We start from the raw sequence: 20398 nt of genomic DNA on the forward strand, positions 1-20398 counted from the left end.
CCAATTAACGCACTCGATCGCAGCTCGTCTCATCTCCACCGTCTCTTCCGATCCTTTCACCGTTCCTCGCTCCCGAATCCTGGTCGACCTCAAGGCGTTCTTCGAGATTATACGTTATTCCTCGCAACGAGTGCGATTTGCACGTTGAGTTCCTGGAAAAAGTTCTTCCAACTCTCTCTTTCTATTGTTTCAATTTTTTCCTCTATATGTATATGGCTGGGATTGATACGTCTCGTTGATTGGAGTGGACAGCCAGCATTCGCAGCGAACGTAAACACAGTCCTCCGAGGCAGAACTATACTTAGGGATCGCGTTCGCGATTAAAAGTCGATAATCACTGGTTCGATGATCGATGGTACTAAATGTGTAATCAGGAAATGGCAAAAAAATCGAGAAGACGAACGAGAGTCGTTAAGGGTATGTGATGGCGAAGAATAAAGCTACTGTGATTATTTGCTTTTAAATTAATGTGTAATTATATGTGTGATTTTTAATCTCTTGGATCTTTCCATAAGAGACTCTATCACTAAGTAAAAGCTACATTTTATAAATCTTCTTTTAGTGTTTGATTTTCGCAGAAAACTCGCTATTTTTAACATACAGGATCACGCATCGTACCATACAAAGATCTTGGAAAGAGGGATGCAGAAAGTACGCTCTTCAACACCGAAATAAATAGAATAAAAGCACCATGTAATTGCGTGTAATGTTTTAATTTATTTGCCTTCTAAATAAAACTTTTTGTAAACGTGTTTACGTATATGCGTATAGTACAGGAAATAAAGATGATTAAGAGAGGAACAATATGTTAAATTAACATCGTTACAATCGCCTTCGTTTGATATACTTGAAACTTTTGGTGAGTACATTAGTAGGAAACGCTAGCGAAATCCAACGAAGTTGTACTCGGGGCCCCGTTGCTCGACGATACGGCCCTGGTTTCGAACCGCACCTCCTTTACTTACGCAATATTTCTTTTTTCCGTAAACCCCCACCCCCCCCCCCCTCCTCTAAATAGCATTCTCTCATCCTTTCTCTCACTCATTCGTTCCAATTTTGCGCCTGTCCCAGAGCCACGCATAAAGTCGATTACCGTTGTCGCGCGAATCGTCCATCAATCCCACAGTTGTCAATTAAATTACATTTAGAAAAACCAGTTATAATTCCCCGCTCGCCAATCGGAAGTGCGAGCTTACCAACGGAGACTCGCGGTGTATAAAATTATCGGCCTGTGCGCGTTATATATCTGACAACTGTACCTACGTAATACGCTAGTTGGCTAATACCTTGCGTTAGTCCATGCACAAATGTCGATCCGATAAAACTGCGGATCGCGAAATGTCAGTGATGAAATTGAGCGCGGCTTGAGAGCTCGGGCTCCTGGCAGCGGGGAATCATATTCCTTCCGATCCACGCGAATTAAAAGGTCGCGAAACATCGACCTATCGAGAGAGACAACAATGTTCGTCAATTTTCACAGCTAGGGAAAAAAGAAAGAAGGTGAAATGATGTTTCGATAGTGCGCAACAATATCTATAGGTCAGCCTTCCTCGTCTTTCTTAATATTCTTGTTTACGAATTTCGAGCAGGATTCTTAGTCTGGTCAAGCGCGCGTCTTATGCGTAAATGGCTCATTCGCATTAATGTTAATACAATCATATATTTTTCAATAGTACAGAGGGAATAGGCGTATTTGCATTTATATATATATATATATATATATATATATATATATATATATATATATATAGCATAATATAATATCACTAAGGTACATATTTACAGGGAGCTGTAAAATGAGGAGGTGCTTTCATATTGCAATGTCGCTTCTCTTATAGCTTAGACGGTGTACGCAGGTAGAACGCAGAGCCTCCAGTATCTTCTCTATTAATCGACTCTAAATCTCTCTCTCTCTCTCTCTCTCTCTCTCTCTCTCTCTCTCATACTCTCGCAAACTAATTAATTTACAAAGTCGGCGCAAAGTTGAGTTCCTTCCTTGGTCCATCTAGCGCCTCGCATGCAATTTGCAACATCCACATGAGTACTATCTCTAATCTATTCGGATCGCTATGTACAGAAAGAGAAGAACGAGACGAGCCCTCTCTTAATAACGTCTCTCTCTCTCTCTCTCTCTCTCTCTCTCTCTCTCTCTCTCTCTCTCAACGAGAGGTCCTTTCGCGAACTTTACAAACGACCACTCTCGAAGGAATCGCGAGAAACTCGCCTCGCGCCAATCGGAGGGTTTAAACAAAATTAATAGGAACAACATAAATAATAATACACGGGGACTTTTTTGTGTTTGTCAGAAAACGTGTGCATTCTCGCTCATCAAGACAAAACGATTTCTCAGCAATTAAATATTTATTTCACCGTCCATGATAGTACAATTAAATTAATTATCATACAACATCTGACTAATAGTACTTATATTGCTGCAAAACTCAGACTTCTGCGCGTATGCTCTCGCCTCTCCGTGTACAGGTTGCCTTCACGAGAGCCGCGTTTCGACCGAGGGGGTTAATGTGATAGAGGTGTGTGTTTGTGTGTCGATCTTTGTGTGTGTGTGTGTACTGAGCGAAATTGGAAAATTGGCAGAGACTGGATGCACAGGATAGCAGGGAAATAGAGAACGACGAAGGAGCGTCGACGCGCGTACACTCGCCTCGCGAGTCGATAGAGACGTCCTTCGTCCTTGCAATAAGGAATTCTGTTTTCTATGTACACTCACTGGAGGAGAACGCGCGTTACAGTCAATCGCGAATCTTTAACGAGAGCACACTCGCGCACCTCGGGAGAAATAAATTGCACTTTGTAAGCGGTACGCCTAAGTCGTCATCCAGCTTGACCTTGAACGGATCCTGGTATCGCGCGAGGTCCTGGTATTTGTGACAGGGTAAACGGTAAACATCGATGTTCTCCAATCCTTCTTCGACGATCCCTTCCGTCGCGATTCGAGTTTCCTCGGTTAAGCTTCCTACACACCTTATACATTAACAACACGCAATATCTATACGAAGGTGATGAATCCTTGCACACTTTTGCGCCGCACAGCTTCTTCATGATTGGACTTGAGACTTTACTCGACTCGTCGCACATTCCTCATCGTGGGATGACGACGAGGTCAATGGATCGAAGGATCCACCATTGTCCATCGATCCTCGTTTTTGATGCACTGCCACGCGCGTGCGCGTGAATTACGGTGAGTCCAGCTCGCTCGATCAAGGACATCGTGGTCCTTGCAGGCTGCCCGCGCCTGTCGCCCAAAATTCCATAGCTCAGACGCAGTGATCAAGGTGGATCCAAGTGGAACAATCGTTGCAAGTCCAGGTGAGAAGATTCTTCGGTGTCTTCTGGAAGCTTCGCGTTAAGCTACGCGCTCATCGAGACTGTCGTCGATTTTCTGGAGGATCGACGTGCAAGCTGCGGATAGATTCACGGGGTGGAGCTCGGCGAGAGAGAAGAGACGCGGTTTCCTCTGCTACGAGGGCTCGGAGGTCGAGTCGGGCTCCCGTTCATCGGCCGAGCCGTAGTCCTTGAGAAATCCAGGAACCGGGCCGGGTTCCTCAGGATCGTCCTTGGTGCTGCTGACCGGTTCACGGTTCTCCTGTCACGGACTCCCCCCGCCAGTCTCCGCGTCTCCCCGATGTCCAGGAGTCAAGCTGGGACTTCTCCTTCTCTTCTCCTGCAGGCCGTTCACCATGTTCTCTATGCTCTTCAGTTCTCCAGCGGCGGAGGACGTCGTCGACGAAGACGTAGTGTTAGCCAGGCCAGTACCGGGGGTCGGCGAACCCGTGGATGGCCTCGGAGGCGGTGACCTTGGACTGAGAGTCCTGCTACCAGGTGTGACGGTCTCGAAAGCGGATCCGTGAGATGGTGCGGGAAGCGTGTAGGGTGCGAAGCGATGACCTTTGAGCTGGTGAAGAGGACTCGCTAGGGGATGAGGGTAGTGGGCGAAGAGGGCAGGGTGCTGCGACGCTGCCAGTGCCAATTGGGCATTGAACAGCATGCCGGGGGTCACGCCACCGTGCAGACCCAGAGGACTAGGAGGAATCAGCGGTCCTGGGCCAGGATAGAGTCCTGGAACGGGCGGATATAGGTAGGGCAGGAGGGGAGGGTGCAACGGTGGTCCCACGGATACGTCTGGCCTGGGACCATCCGATCCTGTCAGTCCTGGACCACCTCCAGCGCCGCCTCCACCGGACTCGGACCCGGAGGACTCGCTTCCTTCCCCCCTCTCGCTCGTCCTGTCGTCCCGGTCCCGCGAATGCTCCCGTTCTCGATGATGATGAGTAGGGTGGGGCGTATCCGGTCCCACCACGTCCAACAGCTTGTCGTCGTCGTCCATGAGGTCGTTCGCCGAATTCGACGAGCGCCTCTTCTCCGGGGATGCCGGAGCACCGGAAGTCAACCGGGAACCGCCACCTGACACGGTCAACAGCGCCTGCCTTCTGCAACAAGGGGAAATGGAGTTAGCAATCTTTCAACGCTTCTTTTACAATACATGCATATTGAAATTACTATCCCAACGCATCATAGAATTTTTAAATCTCAACGATTGTAAAATTATACATATATATATATATAATTTCACAAATTAATATCAACGTCCACCGCTGGAGTATAATAAACTCTGCGAGAGAAATGTTTGAAAAACTTGATTGATTTTATAGAGGGGCGAGTGGAATTAAAGAACGAAGAGGAGGAACGGTGCAAGGTCAGTCGAGGCAGGCAAGAGAAGACTTAAAAGGTCAGGTAGGAGAAAATCGCTTGATCGTTCAGCAGAGTCGTAGGATTTTCCAGCGCGAGTGAAATATTAGTCTCATTAAGGAGTCTCGCGAGCACGGCACGATAAATGCCTGTCCTCGCGCTTAGCCACGACACACGCTACGCAAACACAAACACGCGAATATATAGACACACGTATACGCGAGCAACACATAGAAGCGAGGCGAAGTATTTTCCATTGAATGGCGAATCAAAAGCCTTGGCGATGGCGATAATTCACCGGGCGGCGCAATAAACGCGCGCGAGTCCAGCGATTTATGCTCGCCCAGCAGCCAAGACCGGAGGCAGCTAATGTTGCTATTAAATTAATTATCTTAATTGCCGCACCGACGCCTCCCATGCACGCCGCGCTATACTCAAAGCGTGAAAAATGTGACGATCCCAGCGGACTTTGAGAATATCGCTCCTATCCGCACTTTTCCAGCCCCACCCATTGCTTCTCACGAACACCATCCCGACGAACGCCATTGGCACAATGGCTATAGCCATAATTTTATCGGAATCCCTCTTATTTTTATTTTCCTCCGAAGAAACTTAGAAAAGAACGCGCGCGCGCGCATGGTATTATCAGGACTGATTGTCGTTAATGAGCGCTCGTTAGAACCCATAAGACGTATCTTTGTGCGTATTTGCATCAACCCTCGTCATTATTCCCACTAGCACATTCGTCTAATGCCACGTTTCCACCGCAACTACCTTTCACCCCCCACCCCCTCCCCCCTCTTCTACGTCAAATACAAACTCACTCGACATTATCGGTTTATCACCCAAAATCCACTCCCGACACACTTATATTTCAATTTGATAATTTTTCTGCGCAAGATTAGAATTCTAATTATCTTCCTGGTAAATTCAGCGAATGGAAATTTTCACTTTCGCCATAATCGCACCGAGTATTTCACACCTTCGACTCTGGCAAATTATACCGCTTGGTTATCGTGCTACAAGCTTTTGATACCGAAACCAGTGTTCACGCCCACGTTTGCATACAGGGCGTATCAAAACTTGTTCTATAAATATATATATATATATATATAGGTACTAGCTTCTTTAACAGAGATTCGTAGCAGAGTGCAAATAGAAAATTAATATGAAAAGTGCTTTTGTAATTAGGCGAGTATGGATCAACAGAGTTGCCAAGTGTAATATCTATTATTTTTTTAAAAATGAAATTCCTTCGAGACATATACATATATATAGATAGGCGAAGCTGAAAATAATTCTTGGGATATCCGATGGTTGCGTTCTTTCCAGTTGGATAGAATTTTTTGCAAGAAATTTCAATGGTTCGCACAATAGTTGGCCAACGGCGTGTTTTCTCGTCTCACCTTGTAGATTTGCGCGTACGTGTTTGCGATAGTAAGTTGGCGCTGTTCGTGACGTATCATTAGATCGATTACAGGGCTAGCGAGGGTGTCTGGACGGCGTTGAATCCGTAACTGTGTCGTGGTCCGCTGTGAATGACTTTTACACACAGTCGCACCACCGGCGAATAGTTGAAGAAGGATGTAGATGAAGATAGAATGAAATGGGGGGGGGGGGGGGGGGGGGTAAAGTCAAATAGAAATTCGTATATCACGAAAGCGAGCAGCAAGCTCATCAATCGCGCGTCTATCAGGCTAAAAGAATACTTTAGATAAAGTCTGAATGTGCTCTTTGTAAGGCCGAGATCGTAATTTACTGAAAAAGAGACCATCGCAGCGCTTATTCCGAGATAGGGATCGTAATGAGCAGGATGTGTCAGCGATTAAATCCATTCTTTGTGCTTCTTATTAGCCACCCGGAATTTCTCCGCGTTGGAAACTCAGATAACGAACGGCAGGTGCAAAGCGTACTCTCAAACTTTGTCCAGAAATCCATCGTTTTCTTTCGTTTGGCAAAAGTAGCTCCTCGTAGGATGTAATCAATTCAGATTTGCCAGTAGTAATTGACACACACGCACACACATATACATGAAATAGAGTGAAAGAAGAGAATTGGCAAAAAATTAATATGTAATTAAAATATCGGTAGGAGTATTCAAGGTCCCTATATATATATATATATATACATATAGGCTATTAACGAGTGGGATTAGAGTTCGCGAGAGTGGTAAGGGGGAGGGAGGAGGGGCGGGGGTGAAATATGACTATTCTTGGGGAGAGATTGCAGAGTTCTGGAGAGAGGAGAGCAGAACGGATAAAGTGGATAGGTTTGTTCGGGCAGACTGGGCAACGTAAGCCGCGTGTAAGTCGCCGTTGGAGGCAACGACAGGCTTACTCCGGTCCTAATGCCGTGTAATGCGATCAGTGCACCGTCGCACGTCCAGTAAAGTACGGGGGAGAGGGAGAGAGTGTGTCGAGCGGAGAGAACAAATGTCTGTGTGTGCATGCGTGTGTGCGTGAGAAGAAGACAACGCTCGCAGGGGGAGAGGGAGGACCTCTGCTGACTCTGGTTTCCGTCCAGCAGAATAAGTGCGAGAGTACGCCAGATCAATAGTGCACGGCTAGTTCACGCCGGGATTCACCGATGTCTCTCTTCGTTGCACTCCACGTTCTCTCTCTCTATATATATATATACACCCCCCCCCCCCTCCCTCCCTTCACCAACGCAATAGATAAAAATTCGACGGATACGAAATTACCCTTTTGGAGAGAAAGTTTCCACGCTTTATCGACGCGCAAAATGCAGAAGGGACAGGAAAGTTTCAGGTTGGTTCTTCGCAGAGAGATCAAAAGGTATCGAGGAAAGCATCGAAGGCGGGGTTTTCATCGACGCAGCCGATAATCGGGACGCGCGAAGAATGAAAGTTCAGGTTGGGTCGAGATCGTCTATCGGTGGTGACTGCGGGGAATTATAATCATCCCTCGCCCCTCTTCAAGGCCAAAGGAGTAGGTGTGTTTAGCGCCGACAAAAGTAAAAGCGCGTCAAGAGAGAGAGAGAGGAGATACTAAAAAGAGTGACGCGGCTGGTTTCAAAGTGATACGACCCCACAGTCAACTTTGGATTAGACGACGAGGAGGGTGGCGTCGCGGTGCCGAGGATTCCCTTACCGCATTTTAAATTACAGGCCGTTCCACCCCCACACGTACACACACATACATGCGCACGTGGAACGAGCTCCCTTCTCTCCATCCCTTTGTTCCTCATCGGGTCATCGATTATGCAATGCAAACATTTCCCAAAGTTCTTAAATCGTCCTCTGCTCTCGGAGGCCGAAGCACGGTATATCACCGACTAATAACCCTGCGGAGCAAAAATAAACGAATAAACGCAGAGCTGAGGCACGAAAAATTGGATAAAGTTTGACGGACAGTCGCGAAGGAACGAGGAGATTGCGTGAACGAGGCGCGACGATTCGTTGTCCGTTAAGCGCAATTTGCGAGAACAATGGACGTAAATGAGTTTCGAGTATGGGGTTCGGAGAAAGGCGATAATTCGATGTTGAAGAGATTACGTTTGACGAATCGCATGGAAAGTCAACTCGAATGAACGGACGACTGGGGTCTCGATCGTCGTCGGGGACCACCACGCCTATATATATATATATGTATATACGACGCTCTATGCGATTTAATTTGCAGTGTGAGCGCGCGCGATTCGAACCGCGATAAACCGGATCTGCACGGAGGTGGAAATGTTTCGTTGCTCTCGTTTTATTTTCCAACTCTTCTCTCTCTCTCTCTCTCTCTCTCTGCCCCTTTCTATCCATCTATCTACCCCCCCCCCTACCACCACCGCACCGCTTCTCTCGTGCCTCGTTTCGCTCGATTTTATTCTCACTTCCATGACGAATCGAGTGGTCGCACGCCACGCGCGTCCAGCGAGAATTAAACGCCGCCCAATCACCGATGCCACTTCCCGAAAATTGCACAACAGGGAAAAACTTATCGCTCGCGATTCGGCACGCGATCGGCACTCTAATTGCTCCGCCATTATCCGCAATTACTCGACAGGATAATCGCGCGGAGGTAAACTTGTCCCCTTGCGATACGTATGCGCGTCCCGCGTGTGTATATAGTACGACTGATCGCGCTGGATCCAACTCTGATTGCATAAGTACAGTCGCGAGCAAAACTTGTTTTTATCCGAGTGCTCATGCGAAAAATCTTGCAAAATTCGCACGAGCGGTGCGACCACACGGCCACGTTAAATGCAGCGTTACGATTGTATGGAGGTAGTAAAACAAGTTGGATTGTTATCGTCTCTCGATTGGGATATTGGGAATCACACCAAACCTGTGTTTCACGCTTTCCACAATACAGTTTCGTTTTTTTTTCTTTTTCTTTTTGCGAAAGGAGATTTTTGCATTTCGAATTAATCATCGAGATTCCTATATAAATTGATCGGATTTATATATATATTGTGCTCTTTTTCGGTAATAAGAGAGAGAGAGAGAGAGAGAGAGAGAGAGAGAGGAATTGGCTCTCGAGTCGACGATGGCGAGGCAAAGCAGAGGACCTTTATAAGCACATTGCGACTATATAAAATTCAAAGCCGCCAAGTGGCACCCTTCACGTTAACGACAGCGGCGCCGCCCCTGAGCATCAGTATGCTAATCCGATGATTGGCTATGTTCCAACCACCCTGCACCCTGCACTCCATCCCTCTCTCCTTCTTTCATCCAGGTACCTTCTCTCTCGCGCCGATCTCCCGATGGCTTCCAACCACCCTTAACCGAAACCATAAGCCAAAACTAACCCTTATTCTAATTAGACGCGCCCCCTGCTTTGCATATTTTCTCCATTAACCTCGCCCTTTCTTTATCTCCGCTGTGCTCCCTCCGCTCTCTGTCCACTAGACTTCTCTCATCGCTTTTTCGCGGAATACCACGAATCCCAATCGAGAACCCCGATTAATTTTTCACCGTTTACCACCGACTTTTAACCCCAAGCCGGAAGGTCGTCTCACTCGCTAGGAGGAAGCGTCTCGATGGAATAATCCTGCACAATTACAAATCTCATTGATACAGAGAGAAAATCGATGGAAATTTATATGTGCAGTTGCAGGTTTTTTAAAGCTGGATGATATGGTTATTATATATAATAATAATAGCAAGAGCCATCCTCGCGAAGATTCACTATATATATATATATATATAGTCCTCGAGTCCTTGAAATGAAATTGAAATGGATTACGATTGGTACACAGCAATACAGTGTGGCCAGAAGGTGATGGAGGAAATTCACCCTCGTTGGTTATATCGTGCTGGCATAAGCTCGTAAGGCCGCAATATTGAATACAAATGGACGCCAACGGCGGCGAGCCGGAACGGGGTGCAAATGAGCCCCATGAAACCATCCCTTTCCACCTCGAGACTTGACCCTAAGGTCATGCTAATGATACAGATATTTCGAGGGGAGCCAAACTTTTAGCATCTATTAGCCTCGCTAATCTTCTTAATACTCCATTCATTCATATGATTTCTCCTTTTGACACGATACTCTATACCAACTCGCTTATTTTAATACCAATAAAATCTCTTCTTGCCTCAACCCTTCATATATCTCTCGCGCTCTCTTTATTCCACTAGCTGTCTTTCTCTTCGATCATTAGTATCTTTTTATTATACGCGTTCTCTAAGATTTTTAATTAGTCTAAATGTGGAAATTTTCATAAAAATACTAAAAATCTACCAAGTGAATGATTTTTACTGTTTCTTTTTATCAATATGTACATTCTTAGCTTGTTAATCGTTAATTAAAAATTGAAGTTTTGAAAGCGATACTCACTTTTTCTCGCGCTTGCCAGCTCCAGTGTCCCGGAATCCTTTCGCAAACGGATTGTTGTCGATTTTCAGCTGCGTGATCTGCAAGGGAGTGAAAAATTATAATAAATTCAAAGTGTTAATGAGGTATTAGAGGAGATTGTTTATTTTCTATAGAAACGCGTGTATCGTGGTAAATTGTATCTGATTATACGAGAAGGAAAGTAAGCATCGGTGGTTAACTGGTGTGGCGATGGTAATTAGGGTGAAAGAATGATCGAGTGGCTTCGTAAAAATCCGTACAAGGCTGGCTGTTTGGGTAACAGGGGCTCCGGTGTCCGTTAGCAGCAGGAATAATGTCTACTGCGAAACGAGTTGATTCCTCGAAAGGAGCGCGAGCATATATTAATTACTCCCGGGATCTGGCAGAGTCGCGAGATCGCTTTACGATTGTTCCATTCGGCGATTCCAGCTAAACTCGAGTTTCCTCGCTTCCTACAAAAATTCTTCAAAAATAGCGTCGATGAATCTTTGACTGACGAAACGCTGTAACCCCACCGACCAAAAAGTGAAGAAAAACGCAATGAGAAGAATTTAACACTACGGGAGTGTACATAATTGCCGCGCAACGTTCTGGCTCGTTTAATAAGCGTATAACAATATAAGCGACGAGATTCTGGTTGTCCGGTAAAAAATAAATTGCTCACCTTCTCGTTTTGGTAGGCCGTCACGGCGATGAACTCCGTCTCCTTGAATACGTAACTCCGAAAGGTGGAATAAGGCAGCTTGAGGATGTCGTTCGCACGGACGAGGTGAAACCTCGGCTGGTATTTGTGCATGGAGTTCAATATCGTCTGAAACAAGAAAGGGAGCATACATTGGGACAGACTATTTTATACTCGTGCCAAGAATTTCGGCTCGCAACCCGCAAGCATCGAGAGTCGTCTCGCTGCCAAAATCGTCAGATAAAAGATCGGCAGCGAGACATTTCGGTGGAAAGAATTCGCCAGTCGAGGGCAGAATGAGATCTATACTGCGAAAAGTAGCGGAGAGAAGATCGAACGATTTACCATCGACTGTCGAGTCCAGGCTTATTGCCAAAACTATATCCACTAATAATAAGATATACTTTAAGAATCACTGAACAAACTAATCATCGCGTGCTTACGAAAAAGATACTTTATTTACTAAACAAAAATTCGACGATTTGCCATAAAATTACAAATTTTCATACAGAGTGGACCATTGAAAATGCACCAGAGTAACGATGTAAGAATAATTTACATATGTTAATGTTACAATTCCTAAGACCATTTCGAAGCTTTTACTCATTTTCACTGTAAAAGGTCCTGAGAGAAAAATGTATGTTATAGTTTTTCTCGAAACGTCTAGTGCATATTACGATGGTGCTCCGATGCATCTTCCGTACAGTGCACCCTATATAGCATCGAGGGAGAATAATTTCTATAATTTAATGACGCATGCAGTATAAAGAGCGCGGTGAGCTCGAAGGAGTAACTGTAAAAAGATCAATCGAGTGTCGTAGTGACTGCGCAATCCTCGTAATTCCTTGCTTATCTGTGATTGGTGGGCTTCGCAATGAAAGCCTCGTGCATTTTCCAGTGGAAATGGGATCCGTTGCTGTCAGAATTGACCACAATTGCCACGGGCATCATTTATTCAACGACTATCGGTAAGCCGACCGGTCGATAGTCCTCGAAACATGGTCGAAGCTGCATCCTCATTAGACTATTGGAAAGCTTCCGCTCTAACAATCGCAAATTTCTTTGAGAAAAGTATTTTTCGCATTTAAACAGGTCGTAAGATTGCTCGAAGAAGATTTTAGATTAGGAGAGCGATCCTGTGTAAATGTACGAGGGGAATTTTCCGCTAAGCTGAAAAGTCTTCCGCAGGATATCTTGTTAGCGGTAGAATCAGCATTCTGCGAGAAAGAAAAAAGGCAGAGAGAGAGAGAGAGAAAGAGCAGAGTCGATGGTTCTCCAATTTTTTTCCTCCTTTTCTAAGCCTTCCCCTACCTCCCCCCTCTACAAGCCTCCACCCAATGGTTTCTCCAGGCTCTCGGCCACCGGGGTGCAGTGATAATGCTCCTCTTTAATGCGAACCGCGTTCGCCTTTCCACGCTTTTACGCCAATTGAGAAAATAATCAAATTAACAGGGAGAATCTGTGGATTCCAGCATCGAACCCTTTTTGGTAAGCCGAGAAAAAATCTTACTATCTCTCTCTCTCCCTCTTTCTGGAATATAATGGAAAGTCTGTATATATATAGCGCATGGTCATTAATGAAAAATATCGAGATTGAAATTCTCTTGCTGGTAAAACTAGAAATGAATGCGAGTAACGGAGATAGATAGGGGGAGAACTGGGAGTGTTTGAGAGAGGCTTTTAGATAAGGAGAGTTTGGACGTCCAATGAAGTTAGCGGAAGGCATTGGAGAGAGAGAGCGAGATAAGATACTCCCGGGCTCGCATATACTCTGGTCGGGGAGGAGCCGGCAAAAGTGCCAGTGTACGCCATTACTCGCGGCGCGGTTTTCTACAAAGGAGAAATAATTAGCGCTGGCCGCGCGATAAGAGTTAATCTAGGCGTTTGTCATTAGCCTATCAAATCTCTCTCTCTCTCACTATATATATATATATATATATATATATTCCAACGCTTTCCAGTTGGCTTCATCATCCTCCAATGGCACTTTGCTTCTTTCCTCCCAGCGACCATAAGGCAGCAGCGAGCAATTAGTACTTCTCGGACGATTAATCTCTTCTCCACTGAATTTTGCCAAGCAAAAAGAGTGCAGCGAATTGTCAATTATGTATTGGGATATAACTGTAATTTAGATGTGGTAGTGAAAGGGGGGGGGGGGGTGTAAAATCGACGGGACGAAAGTGGACAAGAAGCAGTCGAGTTGGTCCATGGGAAGGGGGGGGGGGATACGTGGTGAAACTTTAGAGTGGAGGGGGTAAGGTGAGAGAATACCCTGACCGACACAGAAGCCAACGTTGCTAATGACTCTGTCCGCGGTAATCTCCGGCTGTTATCTGTCCCGGCTACCTGGAGCCCACCTACTTTGAATCACGAACCCGCACACGCTGTCCTACCTCCCCCTCCTACTTTTTTCCCACTACCTCTCCCATCGGTAACCACTGAAAATCGTGCACCGTCTCTCCTTGCACTCGCTTTTCCCATTTCGTTCCGCGTACCTTTCCTCTCCACGAACCTCGACTCCCCCCCCCCCCCCCCCCGCCCTCTCCTAAGATCTCTTTGTCAGACTACACCGACCGTCCATACCTATAGTCTCACCCATTAATTGCTCACCATTAATTAATCCCCAACCACGCCATTGGAACTTGAATTCTACTATCATCGCGTGGAATGAATAGAAAAAGTGTCGAAATGATTGGAAAGTTTTTTTAGTGTATATATCTTATATATTTCCTCGTTCGTAGCGTATATATATATATATATATGTATATAGAAGTTGCGGAAAAGTCAGGTGCAAGGCAAATTGGCGAATGCCGAGTAATTCACTTCGGCTGCTTTATTTCCTAAGCGACTGGATTAAATTAACGCTACAACACGCTCTTGAGAGGCCTCCAGCTAACTTTTTAACTAGATCGCCGGCTTTTCCTTCCACCTTACTCCCTTTGATACACGACTTGGATTAACGAAAAATCCCATCTTTTCATCCGTGAGAACTCTTCAGGGGTCAATTCCATCGTCCAGCGAAATTCCCACACTTGGGAACCAAATTATATCTCGCTGTTATCGACGATGATCCAACGTTTTCCTACGTGTTATTAATTCTCTATTCCATGTACGGTTGAGAAGATTCCTGCTTAAAGTATTATTTTCTTGGCGGTTCGTTGAAGCTGCAGAACGCAGTTTCGATTGATTCGAGGTGCTTGGATGAATATATATATATATATATATATATGCATATTCAGTGGTGTCCTTCACACGAGTCGTCACGGATCGGCGAGTGTTTGGCCAACTGATCCTACAGAAGAGCAAACAAGTCACTTCCCTGAAGTGAATCTCGAGGCCTTAAAGAGAGAGAGAGAGGAGGCACGCCACGAAGAGTGCAGCGCATGTAAGCATAAGAGAGATCAAGACGAAGAGAAGAAGGAGATGAGAACAGAGAGAGAGAGAGAGAGTCTGAAAAAGAAGAGCCTCCATCGGCGCGCATCGTACCACGAGCAGCCTTCTCTCTTTGAGTCGACTTAAGAAGTCAAATGATGGTCCGAGGATTGCTCAACCGCGTTCGACGATGAGACTTTGATTTGCTTTTGCTACGCGCGAGAGTGACTCTTCCGAGACACACGCTCGCACATCGTCACTCGACTCGAGAAAAGAGTCACCAGGCGAGTTTGTCTCTCGTGCCAAGTCGTGCAAACTCGAACGTGACCATTTTCGCACGTTTGCTCCCCTTCGTATATAGATTCCATTGGGATCGAGCCTGCCTAGGACAACGCTACTGGAATCAGCACGATGACGGATTGTAAGATACGAGAGAAAAATTGCGCAATTATCGAGCTTCGCTGTGTCGGAGCGGAATAGGGTGGATGTAAGGTTGGTTCGGTGGCGCCATCGCAGCAGGAAGCGGAACGCGAGTGAAACTCGTCGGGGAAAACAAGAAAGCAAGTGGGAATCGAGGCGAGAGCGTGCGAGAAAGAAAGGGGGAGGGGGTGGTAAGGTTGGGGTTTCGGAATGGCGAGGGTAGGCGAGGGTGGAGAGAGGCGGAAAGGCTGGTCGTCCTGGTATCGACCGGCAGAAAAAGGGGTGGATTTTTCTACCCCTGGGCGGAGGACACGAGAGCCCGAGGGGACGCGTTCCTGGACTCGATTTGCTCTGCTGGCCCAACTCTCATCTTTCCACCAAAGATTTCCATCTCCCTCGACGCGAGTTTTCCGAAAATCCTCAATTTTCATGCGAAGAGAATGAACGATTCGACGCAGAGTTTGGTGCAGGTTTCTCCTGCTTTGCACCGGTGCTGTTGTATACCGAATAGAAGATATCTGTTTCCGGATAAAGCATTGGCGAGAGAGGGAGTGGGGAATATAGACCGGGTGAAAGCTACGAAATGGCAAAAGGTTGAATTGGGAATGGTGGAAGAGTGGAGAAAAAAAGGTAGAAAGGCGGAGGGTAAGGTTGGAGAGGGAGGCAAAGATATGGACCCAGGGGGAATCCTCCGGCACTTACTCGGCCGGAAGTTAATTGGCCCGAGTCGGGGGTGGCTTTTCCATCATCCGGTTCAGGCATTATGGCCGACCAGCACGTGAGCTCTTCCACCAATCAGCGTGCACCCTTGCCACTCAGAACCTCCTTCCAAATTTCTAACTCTCCTCTAATCTAACCCACTCAAATTTTCTCTTAATCTTCAATCCCCTCCCCCTATACCCTCTACCATATTTATTTTTTCCAAGCTTCTTGCAATTTTCATTCGTCCGGAATTCCCTTGGAGAGGTCCGCGTGTGGGTGGAATCAATTATAAGATAAGGTCCAACGTCCTTGAGGAAAAAACGAATTGAAAATGGAATAAGGAGGGGAGGGGGGGGGGGAGGGGATTTGGCGTTGTAAGACTATAAGATCCGCTCCGGCGAGATTCAATTTGGATGCCCTTAAGATAGAGTTGCGCAGAAATCGCTGAATGAGCTCACTGTACGCCAGCACGATAACAGTTATCGACTTAACGCGCCTCTTTGATCATTGAATTCGAGTAAATAGGTACCCAAGTCCGACACACTGCCGCTGCTACTGCGGTAATTCACGATAAACTTTGCTACCCCACGAGCCATGGAAAAGCCACGCTAATCTTGAAATATTCCACTCTCCTTATCAACAACTTGCTATATAAATCATTCCAATAATGCCACTTGTATGAAAAATAGCCCGTTTCTATTTCGCTCTGGCCTTCCACTTTACCACAGATAATTCACTGTTTTTCTTCCAATTGTCTTCTGGACTCCACAAAACTATACAGAGCAAAGCAACTGGAATTTTACAGAAGATGAGGAAAACGGCACCTGGCAATAAATGCATTTTTACAGGTTTTCTTTCCCCCCCCCCCCCCCTCTCTCTCTCTCTCTCTCTCTCTCTCTCTTAAGTATAATATTCCAGGACTCGAAATAAAGCTACCGAGTAATGTTCATTATGAATCTGAAAGGAGTTCGCTACTGTTGCAGAAAGTACTATGATTAGAAAGTCTCGTCTATAAATTTATATACTATAGAGATTATATTGTGCATTATATATGGTTACCCTATTCTTAGCTGTAACCACTTAATTGTACTGCAATCGACCGTAATCATGGTTCATTGCACCAGCAGTGGGCGTAATTACGAAACACATTAGTGAGAACCGTACGTGCGACGGATTTCCTAAATGTAAGGAGATGAGAGAAATAAATATGAGGAAGCTTGCGAAACTCTGGAGGAGTATGGCACCTACGTAGAGGAAAATTAAAGCTACAACTCGTGTCCAAATTTGTCAAATAATTGCCAAGTCGTCCTACCCGAGGTATTTAAACGCGATGCTCTTTCTGGTCCAACAGGATGCACAATAGCCGTAGCTATAATTACAGCTGCGTAACGAAAAATTTATATATACATGTAGAGTATGCGAGAATATTTAAAACCAAAATTCCCAAGTTTCTCGCGTGGTTAGGGTGAAGAGGGGATTTGTAAAAGCTGGATGGTGGCAAAAGAGAGCGAACTAGAATGAGGTCGGTGGAAAAAATATTTCACGGCCGGCTAGCTTGGAGGAAATTCCTGGTTTCTTCAGCGAAAAGCGTCGAAGAAAACGTTAAACGGAAATCGACAGGTTTATATACGGCAGGCTTGCACAAAGAAGCGTCACCCTCGTCCTGGAAAAAGTACTGCTTTTACGGAAAAGCGAGAGGGTGGATTGGTCTTTGACGTGCCGTGCTGCTGGTTTCAGCCGCGGAAATACACTCCAACGGATGGAAATTCAACGCTGCATGGCAAGTGTAAAGTTGAAGATACGAAAATTTCCCGAGAAGCATGAATATTTCAAGGAAACTCTTTCCGAGCCGCGAAGAAAACACCCGAGTGCAAACTTTAAACATCACCGCGACACTTTTTCCCAGTCTTTGGAAAAATCTGAAAGAAGCAGGCGTTTCTTTTACTTTCTCCGAATGAGGGCTGTGTATAAATATATATTTTGACGTTAGGGGGTGGCCAAACTTGCTGTAGAGAGAGTAATGCCTCAACGGTGTACATGTGCGTGTGTATATATGTATATGTATTTGCCACCGAGCGAGACGTCACCGTGCCTCTCGACGCAAGAAGCTGAAGAATTCTGCATGATGAAATTGTTTCAGTCTCGATCTCTTCGAGTCGAATTATAGACCTTGGTTTGGGTAAAATGGAGTTTTTTCGGTTTCGCTAACAGAGCATTTTGCTTTTGGCTGCTTCAGCACTGCTGACCAACACAATGGTGCTGATTGAAAGCGATTATTTTCGAGTCTTCCTCGTCGCCGACACCCTGGGTTGAATCGCTTCCAGTCGAGGTGTCACAACCCTGTGATTTCGGCGCGATGAGGTCAAAGCTGGTAAAAAAAAAAAAAAAAAAAAAAAAAAAGAGAGAGAGAGAGAGAGAAAAGGAGAAAAGAAGAGGGGAAAGAGAAGGTAGAAAGCTCCGAAAGCTCCCCCGACTGGTACGCCATCGGCAATGCCATCCTCGTGGCCACCACCACCCGCTTTCGACTCTCCGGATGGGCTTTATTGTTCCGGCAAGCGGAGTCGGAAATGGTCCAGCCGGTAATCGCGAGTCCCTTGGTTTTTTCGAATACAAATGAGCCGAGCCCCGGGAAAATCAGAAAATTGCAGCCTGCTGACCGTCCGTAGCCCGAATCCCAACCGATCACGAACTCCTCTCCTCCTTCGAATTTTCCGCACGAATTCCGCTAATTTCCAACTGCGCACGTGACCACGACGTTTTTCAGTTTTTTTTTTCACCAAACCACAATCAAATTCAAAAGTCGTAGACAAATTTGCTTATATGTTAAAAAAGGAGGTAAAATATGGAGAGAAATATGGTCGAATGAAACAATTATTCGAGATACGACCGATGGTGGGACGATTGTTCGGATGATTGGTGGAGAGGAGCGAACGCGAGGAGAAATGGCCAACACCTGTCGTTTAGCCCTCGGCTATTAAATAACAACATCGTCGAAATCACGATGATATTAATGACGAGGTAGTCTCCGAAAATAAGGCTCAAATTTCCCGTTATTAGTATCCCGCATTATTAATCCGATGATCGAAAGGCAAGCGAAGTGGGGAGGGGGGGAACGGTTGCCAAAACTGGAATTACCGTCATGAAGCGAAATAGCTTGGATGTATAAATCGAATCCTTGCACGCACGTTGAAAAATCAACCAACCACCGACCCAATTTCCAATCTTAAATATCTCGCTTTAATCTCCAATTTGTACGGGCTACTTTTTCAACCATTTTTTCGTAACTTTGATTACACCGATGATATTCGGTACAATCTTAATGCGCTTTACAAATGTACTATTAAGATAAAATACGCTTTTTTCCACGCTGTTTTTCTCTCCCTCGGTAAACAAAAAAAGAGCAGCGTGACAGTAGCAACAAATTTTTATCAGGTTCTCGGCTGAGTATCTCGAGTTATTAGTAGAGTGGTACAAATCACGTAGCTGACGAAAGGGAAAGTCACGGATGAAAACAAGAAATTTATAGTTTGTGTCTGAACGAGAGAGAGAGAGAGGACGACGCAAAAATCATAAATTCAAGGAGGGTTCATAAAGTAGATAAACGCAGCCCCCTGTTCCACACAGCCGTCGCGTCGTTCGGAATGGATGACGAAGTAGAGAAGCGAGGGGGAGGAGGCAGAGGAACGGATAGAATTAACACGCTCGTTAACCTTTCATCGACCGACAAGCGCCGCTGCTTTCCACAATTTTTTCTTCTTTACTCGAGACTCCATTTTTTTTTATCTGACTTTGCTATCCGTGACCCGCGCTGATTCCGGATAACCTTTCGAGCCCGGTGCTCGGTATCCCAATATCTGCGTCTCTCTCATCATCCATATGGACATCGCGCGTACATCGAGCGTCTCGCGTGGACCGGATGTAATAATGAGAATAATAATGGCGAATCTAGGTTTCTTCCGCTTCGAAATCGATGGAATGACTTTACGCTTAATCGATGACACGCATGATTTTCTCTTCTGCGAGAGTAAAGGAGGGGGGGGGGGATGAAAGTGTGGAGAAAAAGAAAGAAGCATCCCGAGCAAACACGAGATATCGGTTGTCTCCCACAGAGGCAGTAAGTAAGTTGGTTAAGCAGAGGTCCTAAAACATTCAAAGGACAAACAGTAAGAAGCCTCCTCTTTCCGTTTGTCGAATGTCCATTAGCAGAGTTTGCGCGGCGGCGCCTCTGATGTCGGCTGATCACACACGAACGCGCCAACACATACACGACAGCGACACACGGTTTGACTCCCTCGTTCCACCTCTCTCTCTCTCTCTCTCTCTGTTCCTCAATTTTCTTCCCATACCACTCGTGCGCTTTCTTACGTGCGCACATATCATGCAAACAGAAACCACTTTTCCCCTCTCCTCCCCGCTACTCGACACTCTTTTTACTCTTTCGCCTCTTTCATTTCTCTTTTTATACCCTCCTGCTGCACTCGTACCTCCCTGCTTTCAGATTTTACCAATGTTTCACTCTCTCTCTCTCTCTCGACTCTCTCATTATTTCATTCGTGCACGATCCTCGATTTCGCTAATATCCCAGCGATATTTTTCCAGGCTCGAGCAGGAATCACACTGCTGCAGGTCGAGTCGCGCGTATATATATAAGTTAATCGAGTAACGAGGTTTAACCTGTTTCTGCATAGGAGGGGGGGGGGGGGGTAGT

General features: G+C 45.8%; 1 protein-coding gene across 5 annotated transcripts in view; it reads right to left on the reverse strand.

The window, feature by feature from the left end:
• Positions 1 to 996: 996 nt before the first annotated feature.
• LOC136780234 (optomotor-blind protein-like) overlaps positions 997 to 20398 on the reverse strand; it is a 73157-nt gene continuing 53755 nt past the window's right edge. For 3 of the 5 annotated variants that reach the window (XM_066738472.1, XM_066738469.1, XM_066738471.1), the window contains exons 5-7: positions 11179 to 11325; positions 10497 to 10573; positions 997 to 4448 (exon numbers count right to left, since the gene is read on the reverse strand). In XM_066738472.1, the coding sequence (XP_066594569.1) occupies positions 3608 to 4448; positions 10497 to 10573; positions 11179 to 11325 (1065 nt within the window). In that variant the 3' untranslated portion in view covers positions 997 to 3607. The remainder of the gene's footprint in view (positions 4449 to 10496; positions 10574 to 11178; positions 11326 to 20398) is intronic. The other 2 variants (XM_066738470.1, XM_066738468.1) reach the window with 2 other exon arrangements.

Source organism: Prorops nasuta, unplaced genomic scaffold, assembly GCF_024137725.1.
Source record: "Prorops nasuta isolate Cenicafe-Biocafe unplaced genomic scaffold, Cenicafe_Pnas_1.2 PNAS00018, whole genome shotgun sequence".
In the NCBI taxonomy this organism is placed as follows: domain Eukaryota; kingdom Metazoa; phylum Arthropoda; class Insecta; order Hymenoptera; family Bethylidae; genus Prorops; species Prorops nasuta.